The sequence below is a fragment of the Callorhinus ursinus genome, unplaced genomic scaffold (assembly GCF_003265705.2).
Source record: "Callorhinus ursinus isolate GAN/ISIS: 27379988/994484 unplaced genomic scaffold, GSC_fseal_2.0 scaffold38, whole genome shotgun sequence".
Taxonomy (NCBI): Eukaryota; Metazoa; Chordata; class Mammalia; order Carnivora; family Otariidae; genus Callorhinus; species Callorhinus ursinus.
The window spans coordinates 519129-532372 of record NW_027397100.1 but is presented as its reverse complement, the minus strand read 5'-3'; the positions used below and the strand labels follow the sequence as shown (position 1 = coordinate 532372).

Genomic DNA, 13244 nt, shown 5'->3' with positions numbered 1-13244 from the left:
CCCACCTCCAAGGATCTAGATGGTGGGCTTCCCTGCGGGACAAGATCAGCACCAGCGCTCACAACAGATGGGCCGACGGGTACTCATCTGAGCAGCACCAGATCGAGCCACTTCAGCCACTGGTGCTTGATGCTGACTGTTCTTCTGGAGGTGGCTAATCCCTAGTGATTAAGGTACCCTTTGCTACCAACTCCTCACACTGTCTTCTTCCCGAAATAATGCCAAGAGGTTCACGGGTGGGCACAAGAAAACTTATACAAAGGTATTCACTGCAGCACTGCTTACAACAGAAAAAAACTGGGAGCAATCTAAATGCTCATCAGCAGGGGAATACTTGATTTAAATCAACTATGGAATACTATGCAGCAGTCCAAAAGAATAACATAGATAGAGCTATCATGTACTAACATGGATGAACCTCCAAAACATGCTGATGGGTGTAAAAAAAAAAAAAAAAAAAAAAAAGGAAGAAGAAAAATAAAAAAGCAAGTATGGTACCATTTTTATGTTGTAAAAAAAGGAAAAAGAAAAAAAAGTATTTGTATGGAGAGTCATATATACGTAAATATATATGCATACATGCATAAAAAAGGTTTCACGGTTAACAGTGGCCACTGAGAAAGGGTGAAGAATGAAATGGAAGTTCGGTCAAGACAACAGATTGCGAGGCAAATATTTTACCCCTTTCGAAGAAGCCTATATGCATGTATCGTTTCTAACAACGGAGGGGGGAAAAAATAAAAGTGAAAAAACAAGTCGCAAAACAATCTTTAAAAATAATGCCACATGGGATGCGCGAGGCCTTCAAGATAGGACGGCCACAAAACAAAAAGGAACTGAAAAAAAAAAAAGAAAAAGAAAGAAAACAATTCTGTCTCTCCTGTCGATGTGGCCAGAAGGGAGTGGGCGCCACGGTGAACAGAAGGGGGCATGGTACCTTTCACAGCCTGTCTGGTCTGATATCTCGTCCCCTGGGAAGACTGAGGCTGCTGGTTCTGCTGCTGGTTCTGCTGCTGGCGCTGTATCTTCTGCATGTGCCACTTTTGGGAAGACGTTTGAAACTTACTTGACGAGTTCCACACGACCCGCTGCACGGCCGGGGCAGTCTCCTTCGGTAAAAGCGGCCTCTGCTTTTTCACCGGGCTTCCCGTGGTGGTGGCGGCGGCAGCGGCAGTGGCGGTGGCGGCGGCGGTGGCCGGGGCCGCGACGGTGGACGTGGTGCTGGTGGTGGCCGTGACACCAGCCGTGGGAGTTTGGGAGGAGGAACGGGTGAGGAGCGGAGTTTCAGGTGGGGACTGGTTGCCCGCTGTGGTGGATGGTGGAGCTTTACCTACAACTAAAGCCGATGCATGAAAACAAACAAACAAAAAGTGGAGATTGGACTCAGGCTGGCCCGCAGCGTCTGTCTACGCCAGTACATTCTGGGTCAAAGGGAGCAAGGCCAGCCACAAATGCCGAACTCAGTAGGGCAAGGATCCCCCAGTGGAGGAGCACATCTCACCCTAGGCAAAGAGGGTGCCATGCCTCTGCACATCTTCCTCAGAGTGTCGGCCTTTTCTTGTGAGCACTTGCCCACATCTGAGACTCCTATCAGGGCCTCTGGGGGAAATGGGGTGAACTAGACCCAGCCCCTGCCCTCAAGCTGCCCACCATCAAGTGGATGAACAAAATGACTGCACGTCGTTTGTTTTATAGTTAGAGCCAGGTAAGCACTTTGTGAAAGACCCAGCCAAAGTCGATCCAGAGATGAAGACAATCCCTTTGACTAGGGAACCTATAAAGCATGTACTCCCAAGAATCAGGTGACTTCCCAAAGGCCAGAGCACGGAACACCATGAAGTCACCCAGAAAGAAAGTCTCCCTTGACCTCTGACTCCCTCCGGGACAAAGTCCCAGTGTGCTGCTAATGGCCTTGACACCTAACACTAAAGGGAATTCGACCCCATGGCCAGAACCTTCCCAACACAATGGTATTGCTCTCTAAGTCAGGAGACTTGCGTTTGTTGCTATGGTTGTTGCTACTGTTGTCTTATTATTTTTTTTTATTTTAATTCCAATACAGTGAACACACAGTGTTCTATTTGTTGCAGGTGTACAATATCGTGATTCGACGATGCTTACATATTACTGAGTGCTCACCATGGTTAGTATACGCCTTGCTTTTACTCTGACTGTATTCCCGCTCCCACCGTTTATCACGCAATACGGTTTACCTCTTGTGCAGTGGTCAAATCTACATCTAAAATGAGCTTAATTCTTCTGTAAAGCGTAAATTGCTTTAAATAAAAACATAAAGTCAAGAATTATACAAGCAGGACTTGGGAATGGCCAAACTAATGAACTGTGAATGACAGATTTGGAAAAGGCTGCCTTCCACAGTCGGTCTTCTGGGAGGGGGCGGGTGTGGTGGAGGGGTAGGACTTCAACAGGCAGAATTGAGAGTTTGGGGGGGTGAGAGCATCAGCCAAGACGTGTTTAGGAACAGGCAGCATTTCGGTCAGTGAGAGCAGGCAGTGAGGAGTGGCGGGAAGGCGGGTTAGAGCCAGAAGCACTGAGCAGCCCAGAAGGGGTGGCCCCATTGCGCTCATCTGTAAAGGGGGGGCAGGGGGTGTCAGGTATCACTGCAGAGGTCCCAGCCACCGGTGGGGTGGGTCTGCCCCCCCCAGAGGATGCCCGTGGATCACACCCAAAACACGGGTACAAGTCAGCACCTACGTGGGAGACAGTGTACTTTGACATAAGTAACTTTGAAGGAGGATTATGTCTGTTCTTTTAGATTTATGTAACCTAGAAAAGACCTGACCTTGATTAGGCTAGGGAGGATTTTCAGTACACTGGGTTTTAGGAAGTCAAGGAGAATGAGAGAGGGGGGGAAAAAAAAAAAAGCTGACTTTCCTGACTCCAGTGCGGGGGAATTTTCTCGTTGGTCATCACATCTGCCTATAGACCTCCTCTGCCCTCCTGCCCCTCTGGGTCCCCCCCAAGTTCACAGGCAAGGGCGCAGGTGGAGCTGGAAGGGGAGCTCTCCATGCAGTGAGAAGCCCTGCTCTTTCCCCAGGATGATATGACGCACCAGACACTGGATACAGCCCCTGCACCTTGCAGGTGGGGAGGGGGCTCTGAACCCAGGTTTTCTAGGAGCGGTTTACCAGGTGGTCCCCCGGTGGGGTTTCTAACCTGCAGAAGCACTTTACCTGCCTCCCTTTCCTCCCAGGTGACCAAAAAATATCCCGTTACTGTTGAGGACCAAGCCTAGCCCCTCTCCTCAGACAGTAGGTCCTCCTCTTTCTACTGATTTGCAGAAACAAACAGCTGGCTTCGCCGATGGGTTGCTGCTCTACAGTGGCCATGGCTGGCTCTCTGTTCCAAATAAAAACCTGGAGTGTGCAATCCAAAAAGATTCTAGGCCCGAGGCACCCTTTGGGGTTACTACTTAGACACTAAAATATTTTGATTTCTCGAAGATTCTAGCGGTTTATAGAAGGGAAAAAAAGAGGCCATAGGAAATTCCATTTGTCCTAGAAATTTGGAATGTATAATCAAATCACCTGTGTAGCCCAGAAAAGAGGGATTCTCTTAAGGGCCACCATTCCAGAAGCCGCCCCTACTTATTAACCTACTGATTATAGAGTCTGGTCACTGTCTAGTACCTAAAGGGCGGGCTTTCTAAGAGAAGGATGGAAATTACTGATGTTGTAAGGTAAGCACAGCAAGGTCTCTATGGAAGTTCTCTCTTTGCCTCGATTCTGAGATCACCAGCTAGAAAGCAGTTCTGCTACCTAAGGCTCCAAATTCTACACATAAGCTGCATTCCCAGCTGAAGGTGAACTGAAGGTCACCATGGCACACTGCAAAATGTCCTTCACTTAATAAACTTGTAAGTGAAAACACAACGTTGAAAAAAATGCTCTACTGCAGAGTCTGATAAAAAGCTGATTCTTCAAGACTCAAACAACCATCAGGGGGCTCTAGATTTAAGACTGGCAGGTGTTTGTCCCAACCCCTGGGACAATGCCCTATCCAAATTATGTTTTAGGATCATCTTCAGCTTGGGGCGCCTGGGTGGCTCAGTCGTTAGGCGTCTGCCTTCGGCTCAGGTCATGATCCCAAGGTCCTGGGATCTAGCCCCGCATCAGGCTCCCTGCTCCGTGGGAGGCCTGCTTCTCCCTCTCCCACTCCCCCTGCTTGTGTTCCCTCTCTTGCTGTGTCTTTCTCTGTCAAATGGATAAATAAAATCTCTTAAAAAAAAAAAAATCATCTTCAGCTTAATTACACACACCACACACTTGGGGGTCTCCCAGACATATTTCCTTCAGACATCAGTGCAAGGAAGAGCTGTGTCTCAACTAGGATTTTTTTTTTTTGAAAAATAGGAGATCCTTTAAGGGATTGTAATTCCTTTGTTGCTTTGACTACTAGGAAGCTCACAGCCAAAATGAAAGCCCAACTATGCTAACTCTGAAGGCTAGAACATATTTCTGTGCATAAACTTTCCCAGACCGCTTACTATTCTACTTTCATCTTTTACAGACTTTATTTACATTTTGTTTCATGGTCAAATATTCTTGTCAATCTGTTACAGATCCTTTCTGGAAGGGGAAGAGGCATAAAACCAATCCCTCCAAAGATATGTTCCAGAAAATAAGGAACAATGTAACTGTATCATTCATAGGAGCACTGCCATCGCTGTACCCAAATATTCCCATAAACCTCATGGAATAAATGCTACTCCCCTATTGTTTTCTGCCACATCTGCCTCAAATCCCAATCCACAACCCATCATCCGATTTTTCAGAGGCCATCCGTAAATCTAAGGTGACCCGGGAATGGTGTGCTATTCTATCCTCCCTGCCCCACTCAACTGCTTCTCTTTCTCCCTGCACTGCACCATTCAGAGACATTCCATCCTCTTCTGAAGAACTGCAAGAATTCTCGCTCCCTAACAATTGAGGTTCCATAGCATCCCAGGTGGGCAAGGACAAAGAAGATTCTCAAGGCCCATCCCCGACTTGCTCTAAGCAGCCAGACTCAGAATCACATCTTACTCAAGAGTTTGGTTGAAAAGTCCGCTCCTGTCAACAGTTGGGCATGGTCAAAAAATCAAGCCTGACTATCCCTTCGGGTACTCACAGAGTACATAAAGTTTTCTGGCTATAACATCCAGTTTGTCCTTAGGCAGTGTTTTTCCTGGGCCCTCAATTGACTCTTCAATTATATCTTTCTTGGGCATGTTGGAATCCCTTCTTACCCACGTGCCAAAACCAACGGAAAATGTGCTGACTGCTTTGTCCATGGGAAGGACACCTTTCCCATCATACACACTTTCCTTCTGGAGGAGATCTTGCCTCCCAGGGAACCAATGGCAATGTCAAGACAGCTCTCACAGCCACAACTGGGCAGATGCTCCTGGCATCCGGTGGGCAGAGGCCCAGGATGCTATTAAACATTCTCCAGTGCACAGGATATAAAGTATTACTCTGCACAAAACGTTAATAGTGGGTCAGTGAAACATATGTGGAGGAACACCAATTCAAGTGCCCGCCATCCAACGCCTTCTCCATTTCTACAGCCCCAAGAAGCACTCGGCATCCTGGTACCACCTCCCCAAGTGGTCTCCTAATTCCAGTAAGAAAATGCACTGGGGAGGTGCCTGGGCAGCATGAAGGGAAGAAAGGGAGCTGAACTCCTCAAGATCTTTGAACTGAACTTTTTTGACAATATCAACCTTGTCACATGTCTAAACGTTGACAAACACTTTAGGAAAATGAGTGAGCCTCTTGGGAAAGCAGGTGCTTCGGCTAAAAATGACCTTGGTGCTAGAAACACCTACCGTTTTTTACTTTTTCTGCTTGGTGCTAGAAACACCTACCGTTTTTTACTTTTCTGGGACCAGAATCAACCACGTTGGGTACTAAGCAGATCAAAGGCAGGCAGGCCCCGGGGGAAGTCAGTCCTGGGCCTGATCAGTGACTTAGCTCGGTGACCCTGAGCCAATCAAAGCTCTGCTCTGGTGCCTCCCTTTGTGAGGTCAAAGGGTCACGTAACTTCTGGAAATACAAATGCAAGGTGGCACTCTAAACCAAATCAAGAAACCGGAAACTGGTGCGATCACTTACCATCCTGCTTGGGAGATGTTTCTTTGGGTTCCTTCTTATTTTTACGACCCTCCCGCCCAGAATGGTCTTCTCCTAAATCTATGACAAGTTCACTTTCTGAATCGGAGTCCAGGCCCAAGTGTACTGTTGGGGAATCGGTCTCATCTTTCCCCTTCAGTTTATCCTTTGTGGGATGAGGGGAGGCTTTCGCTTTTTCTGAAAAGTCCTTCTCAGGCTGGGGGCTTGACTTTTCCTTGACCGAGCCCGGATCAGCTTTCTCGCTGGCTGGTGATGTGCTTTTCAGCTCCTCCTTAGTCTCCACAGGGTTGGCCAGTTTGGGCTTTTTTTTGACAGCCGACGGCTCTTTGTCCATCCGACCACCCTCTTTGTCTTCGGCGTCTTCTGGCTCATTCTTGGACTTCTGCTCATCGTCACTGATATACTCACTATCGCTACTATCAGACTTCTCAGAATCTTCCGAATCGCTGTGCTCTACGGCCGTGTAAACATCTTCTGAGATTTCATTTATGCCTAAATTCAAAGAGAAAACCCAGCATGTGGCGTAGTCACAAAATAAAGAGCAGGACCTAAAACGCAAACATTTTCCACGCCAAATGCTGGAATTAAAAAAAAAAAAAAAAAAAACCATTTCAAATCCCATCACACTGGCCTGGTGGGGTTACCAGTGAGCTAGCTGCAGCTGACAAATGGAACTTGGGTTTGCAGAGGGTTTCAGTTACTGACCTTCAAAGATGACAAGGGACCAGACAACGTAAATTTTAAATGTATCAGAGCTACATCTTTGCATCACTGCTAACTAATTGGGATGCAGAGAGTGGGAGGGATTGAAGGGAACAACAGAGATGAGCGGTTAAAACGGATCCATTTTACAGATCAGAAAATAGAGGCCCAGGGAAATCACTTATCCTAGGACATAAAGAAAACCAAGACAGAGGGAAGGCCAGAACACTGGGCTGCTGATGGGCCACCAGCGCTGTTCCCACGAACTCCCAAAGCATTCAAGTCCTTGTCCCTTTGTGTCTGGGCCTCCAAGAAACAAGCCAAAGCCTTAAAGCAAAGATTGCCAGCTCACAGCCCACAAACCACATCTGGCCAGCACACACGTTATGTAGGAAGCAAGAGCTTGGCCCAGCAGGTATTTTGTTGTTTGTTTGTTTTTCACTTAGAACGACCATATTGCCCAATTCACAAGTCAGGAAATTTCACACAGAAATCAAGACAGCAGGCTTGTGTGGAAAGAGCAGAGGATCTGGCCACTCTGGGTTACAGGCCTGCAAGGAAGTGGCTGGCTGGAGCCATGAAGCCACTGGCTGCTTCCCTCAGGGACACACCATCTCTCCAGCTGACCTGGGCGCCCAGCCTTCCCTCCTGCTCCCGGAGCTGATGCAGAGGCGAGCCACCATCCTGTCTGCCCTGTTCTTCCACGGACAGCGGAGTCAAGAGCAAAGTCACGTCTCTATCCAAAGCCAGACAAAATGACAACATAGCAGATGTTTCTCACTCTCTCTCTCTCTCTCTCTCTCACACACACACACACACACACAAATGGGCAAAAGCATATTCCATTTAACCCATTTATGTGTCCTGCTCCCAATAATGAGTGTCATCTGGCCACAGGTAAACAAGACTATACCCTAAAATGCTGAAATGAGAAAAACCCAATCTGTACTGTCTTCATTCTAGAGCCATGGCCCCCATGAGTGAGGTCACTGTCCTGACCCAGACACACTGAAAGGAAACCTGCAAACAGACAAAAACCATGAGCAGCCCAGCAAAATCATTATAGAATTATATGCCTCCACCAGGGCTCAATCCAAACCAGGAGAAGCCAAAATACAAAAACTCAGATCTGGTATAACTTCTGGGCCCCTAAGGCTTATGCTACGGTAGTTAACAGTCAGACACAAGTACAAATGTGACCACATTTGTGATAAGAAAGGCTTGGATACCAGAGCCCAAAGGACATGAATTCAAATCTTGCTCTTGCACTTTTATTCACTGTGTGACACTGAACTAGTGACCTAGCTCTCTGAGCTTCAGTTTCTTCATCTGCAAAATGGAACTGATAATGGTATCAACCTCCCAGGACAATTTATGCACCGCGCATAGTACAGTGCAAGGTATGCAGGATACAGTCGGTAAACAGAAATATTAAAATTCTTATTAACATTAATAATAAATCAAGGAGTTAGACCAGCTGCATGGAAGGACCCAAGGCGCATTATTTAAATGGCCTGCAAAATTTCAGCCATGCCATTCAAAGTCCTAACCAAACAGAAAATCCAATAAGAAATGCCTTCCTCTGGCCCCTCTGGATGACTCCTGACTACAGCTTACTCATCCCAAGGCCCATAGCACCCAGACACTGTAAACCTCACCCTGGTGTGGCTCTCTCTCCTGAGGCCAGCCATCCCCTACTTCTCTACAAATACCCTCCTGGCTTTGTTTACTTAGTCAACGAATATTCCAGAGCATCTACTATGTACACAAGACCAAGTACCATGGAGAACATAAATGCTTATAAGGCAACCTCCCTGTCCTCTAGGAGCTTCCAGTCTAGCTTCCAGTCCAGAGGGAACCCCTCCCCCAACACAGAGACTGCTGATGCTTCCAAGCAGTAAAGTGCCACAGGAGGCGGCAGATGGGGAGGGGAGGGCAACCAGAGGAGACTTCCTGGAGGAGGTGATGCCTGAGCTCAGCCTGAGGGAAAGGATTTAGGTAGGCAGTGTGAAGGCAGGCAGCACGGGGAAGAGGAAGGGAGGTAACAGGTATAGAAGCAGGACGCGTGTGCCGAGTGGGAAGGGCTCAGTCCGCAGCAGAAAAGTTTGTGTTGGACATGTGTGGAACACACTTGATCCTGACAGTAGGAACCTGACGTGCACGGACAGGGAGCACAGGGGCAAACTCAGGAGGATCCTTCCACTTTCAAACTCCCCTACCACCTGCACCTCAAGCCTGCAGGCTGCCACAACCAGAGAATAAGCTGGGTGGAATTCAAAGAACCCTTCTAGGGGCGCCTGGGTGGCTCAGTTGGTTAAGCATCTGCCTTTGGCTCGGATCATGATCTCAGGTTCCGGGGATCGAGCCCCGCATCGGGCTCCCTGCTCAGCAGGGAGTCGGCTTTCTCCCTCGCCCTCTGCCCCGCACCTGTACTTGTGATTTCTCTCCCTCAAATAATCTTAAACAAACAAACAAACAAAAAACCCACAAAGAACCCTTCTGAACCACTAACTAGCAAATCGGAAACATTCTGCCCAGAGTGGAGCTATACCTCAGTAGCACACACAAGGCCAAGGTCAAGCAGCTGCTAACAGCAGCTAAGGTCCAATTCTGGCTTCATCCAGGCCGTGACCCTACAAAGAGTTAACGGTGATGGTGGTGACAGTGCCTGGGCGAGCAAACCAAAGGACATACCTAATTGTGCTTTGCAACTCTCTATGGTCTTGTCAAGATTTAGCTGGAACCTGCTGCGGATCTGCCGCTTAGGCGAGATGAGAGGAACAGGCGCCGTCTGCTGCTGGACCGACTCGCTCAGCTCCTTCAGGTCCATCTCGGCCTTGCTCCGATCTGGAAGACATGGTCACCCCCTCATCAGGCAGGCGCTGGCCGGAGGAACAGGCAACGCTCACCACTTAGCTTCCTTCTCACAAACACGCGCTCTAGAACACGGCGGGGAGAGAAACCTCAAACCTTCTTACTGTTTGTCCCAACATCATCTGCTCGACGACGTGCTGATTTGGAGATAATAGCCCGAGAACACATTTGGCAGATTTACCCAGTCTGCTGAACAGTCGCCTGGGTGGCTTTCAATATTTAAAATGCACAATCCCAGCCAGATGGTTGTCTGTGGAACTCCGCGTCATTAGGGAGCTCGAAAGCCGAAGGTTACAGTAATATATTCAATCTCAGTATCAGCAGATAAAGTCACACCGAGTCTGGCCAGAGTGTGCTTTTTAACTCCAGGCCCAGATCAGAGAGGGCTTGTACCCAAGAGACGCTGAGCGCCTCCCTGCCACAAGGCCACCCCGGAGCGCACACACATAACTGGAGGTCCGATTCCTCATTTACCACAGACTTCACTTTTCGTTCCTAGTCGACCCGAGACTGGAGCTCAAGTCAGAAAAGGATGGCGAATGCCAGAGAGGCAGACCTCCTCCTTTTGGTCCAGGCATCCATCTGAAGACAGGTGAACAGATTAGCCCTGGATATTCAACCTGTGTCTTCTCACTCAGATACACTGCAAGCTCCTCGCCCTAGTCCCAGGCAAAGGGCTCTGACGGAGGACTCAGGGCCAAGGGTCCGGCCACCCTCCCCACTTCGACCATGGGCTCCTTATATGACCAACTAGATCAGATTCCAAGGGTCTGTGAGCTTGCATTGCTTGAATTCCTTCCCCACCTCCTCTAGTACCCCCTGAAACAGGAGAAAGGCATAAAACGAAGGTGTCTGCACAGTCCCAGAATGCAATGAGACTTCACAGGCAGGGACCACTTTCAGCCACCCTGCCTGCCATCCTCTGGCGTGCCCCCTCCCTCTCCAACCGAACCCAAGCAGAAAATGCGGGCACATGCCCTGCCCTGGCCGATCCCAGAAACACAGCTGGAAAGCGTGTGGCATCCATCAAGGACAAAGATGAGAAGCCACTTCTGAGCCTGCTGCCCTCACCTGGGAGCTCACTCTCAGACGTCCCCCACCTCCCTGCTACCCCACCCCAAGTGCCACCTCCAACCAGCAGGCTGTGCAAGAGGCCCAAGGTATAGTCTGAGGGCTGGACTACGAAGGCTGCTCAAAACCTTCACTCTCTTCTCGCTTCCATTTTCCAACATGACCCATGCACCTGCCCCTTCACCCAGGAACAGGGCAGTCTCTCACCCTGCATACCTACAGATTTGTTCCTTTATTTTTTTTTTAAAGATTGTATTTATTATTTGACTGAGAGACAGAGAGAGAGCACAAGTAGGCAAAGAGGCAGGCAGAGGGAGAGGGAGGAGCAGACTCTCCACTGAGCAGGGAGTCCGACGTGGGGCTCAATCCCAGGACCCTGGGATCATGACCCGAGCCGAAGGCAGCCGCTTAACTGACTGAGCCACCCAGGTGCCCCAGATTTGTTCCTTTAAAGCGACTGGAGGGAGGCAGCCTCCCAAGAGCCCCACCCGGCCCACTCATAGCTAACCAGAGCAACGAACGGCTCCACGATGACTTATCACCGGTATGAGGTCCCCACCAAGGTAAGATTAGGAAGGGCCCTTTACCAAAAACATACTCGGGGGGGCGGGGGGGCAGCCCTCAGGGAGATTCGGGGTGTGAGTTGCTTACAGCAAGCAAATACCATCCTTGTCCTGCGAGAAAGGTCTCAAGGCTCTAAAATCATATCCACCTGGGAGTGTGTGTGTCCGTGTGCGGGAGCATCCGTGTGCGTATGTGTGCACAGGACCGGGCATGCTCACAGAGAGGATGGGGTAAAGGCACAGGCACTTGGAAGGGGGAAAGAATCTTCATGCAAATTTACCCGAGAAGCACCTTACAAAGAGAACACACGGAGTCAAACAGTAATAAAACAGCAAGGTGGAAACGGAGGAGGAAGAGGGCCAGGAAAACCGCAAGAAAACAGAAGCGTCCAATTCAAGAGCAGGACGAGAAGGACTTGAGGTCTCAACAGTTAAGATGCGGACGTGACAGGAAAGGGGGGAAGGACAGGAAGCCTGTCTCATGACTTCCGCTTTCAGAAATGAGAAAGCGGGCTGGACTCCTAAGGGAAAAGGCAGCCTTTTAAGTACAAGGTTGTCAAAGAAGTATCTCACAAAACCACTTTCCATTGGTGTCCTCAATAATGTTCCACACAGCAGTTACCAAAAAAAAAACACCATCTACTCTACCAGGAGTCAACAAACTTTCTGTAAAACACCAGAGAGTAAACTGGGCTCTGCAGGCCATATAGGCTCTGATGCCAAAGTGGCCATAAATAATATGTAAACAAATTGATGACACTGTGTTCCAATAAAACTTTATTTACAAAAAGAGGTGGGGGGCTAGATTTGGTCCAAAGGCCATAAAATTTACCATCCCCATTTCTAATGCACCGACTGCTCATCTTGGCTGCACAATGAAATCACCTATAGAGCTTTAAAAAAAAAAAAAAAAAAAATCCCAATGCCTTGGTCCCCCTCCCAGAGAAAGTGAATTAAATGGCCTAAGGGAAGGTCTGGACACTGGCCCTTTAAAGTACCCCTGACAGGGGCGCCTGGGTGGCTCAGTTGGTTGGGTGGCTGCCTTTGGCTCAGGTCATGATCCCAGAGTCCTGGGATCGAACCCACATTTCGGGCTCCCTGCTCAGCGGGGAGCCTGCTTCTCCCTCCCCCACTCCCCCTGCTTGTGTTCCCTCTCTCGCTGTGTCTCTGTCTCTGTCTCTGTCAAATACATAAATAAATAAATAAAGTCTTTGGGGAAATAAATAAATAAATAAAGTGCCCCTGAAAGGCTGCCAGGCTGGCTCGGTCGGTTGAGCATGTGACTCTTGATCTCAGGGTCATGAGATCAAGCCTCCCATTGGGCATGAAGCCTACTTAAAAAAAAATAGTAAGATAAAAAAAAAGTACCCAAGATGATTCTAACTGGCAGCTAAGGCTGAGAAACCCTGTATTAGTCCCATCTTCTATGTGAGTAAAAAAAACTCCTCCTGGGGCGCCTGGATGGCTCAGTCAGTTAAGGCTCAGGTCATGATCTCAGGGTTGTGAGATCGAGCCCCAAGTCAGGCTCCATGTTCAACAGGGACTCTGCTGCTCTCCTCCTTCCTCTCCCCCTCCCCACCGCTCATGCGCATAAATCTTTAAGAAAAACAAAAAAAGAAAACTTCTCCTGATTTGCCTTAACTTTTGTATATCTGTGTTAACCTTCTAAACCTAGGGTTCATTAAGAGAGACCTACACCTCGCCAGAATACTCCTGTTTATGTGCGTAACTATGTGTCTAACAGTAAAAGCGATCTCTTAACTTTAGCTTAAAAAGGCTGAACTCTGAAATACTCATAATCAAGAGGAATGAAAAGAAGGTTAAAGCACCTCATTTTACAGTTAGGGTTTCTCCGGTCAATAAGCTACATTAATGTTTATTCTAACAAGAAACCACCAGA

The 13244-nt window shown here is 48.5% G+C and overlaps 1 protein-coding gene across 17 annotated transcripts in view; it reads right to left on the bottom strand.

The window, feature by feature from the left end:
- Nucleotides 1-13244, bottom strand: part of ZMYND8 (zinc finger MYND-type containing 8) — a 140738-nt gene that overhangs the window by 22717 nt on the left and 104777 nt on the right. For 10 of the 17 annotated variants that reach the window (XM_073880304.1, XM_025875342.2, XM_073880306.1 and 7 more), the window contains 3 exons: nt 9531-9683; nt 6117-6626; nt 938-1336 (listed from right to left, as the gene is read on the bottom strand). In XM_073880304.1, coding sequence (XP_073736405.1) covers nt 938-1336; nt 6117-6626; nt 9531-9683 — 1062 coding nt within the window. The remainder of the gene's footprint in view (nt 1-937; nt 1337-6116; nt 6627-9530; nt 9684-13244) is intronic. The other 7 variants (XM_025875350.2, XM_025875352.2, XM_073880313.1 and 4 more) reach the window with 2 other exon arrangements.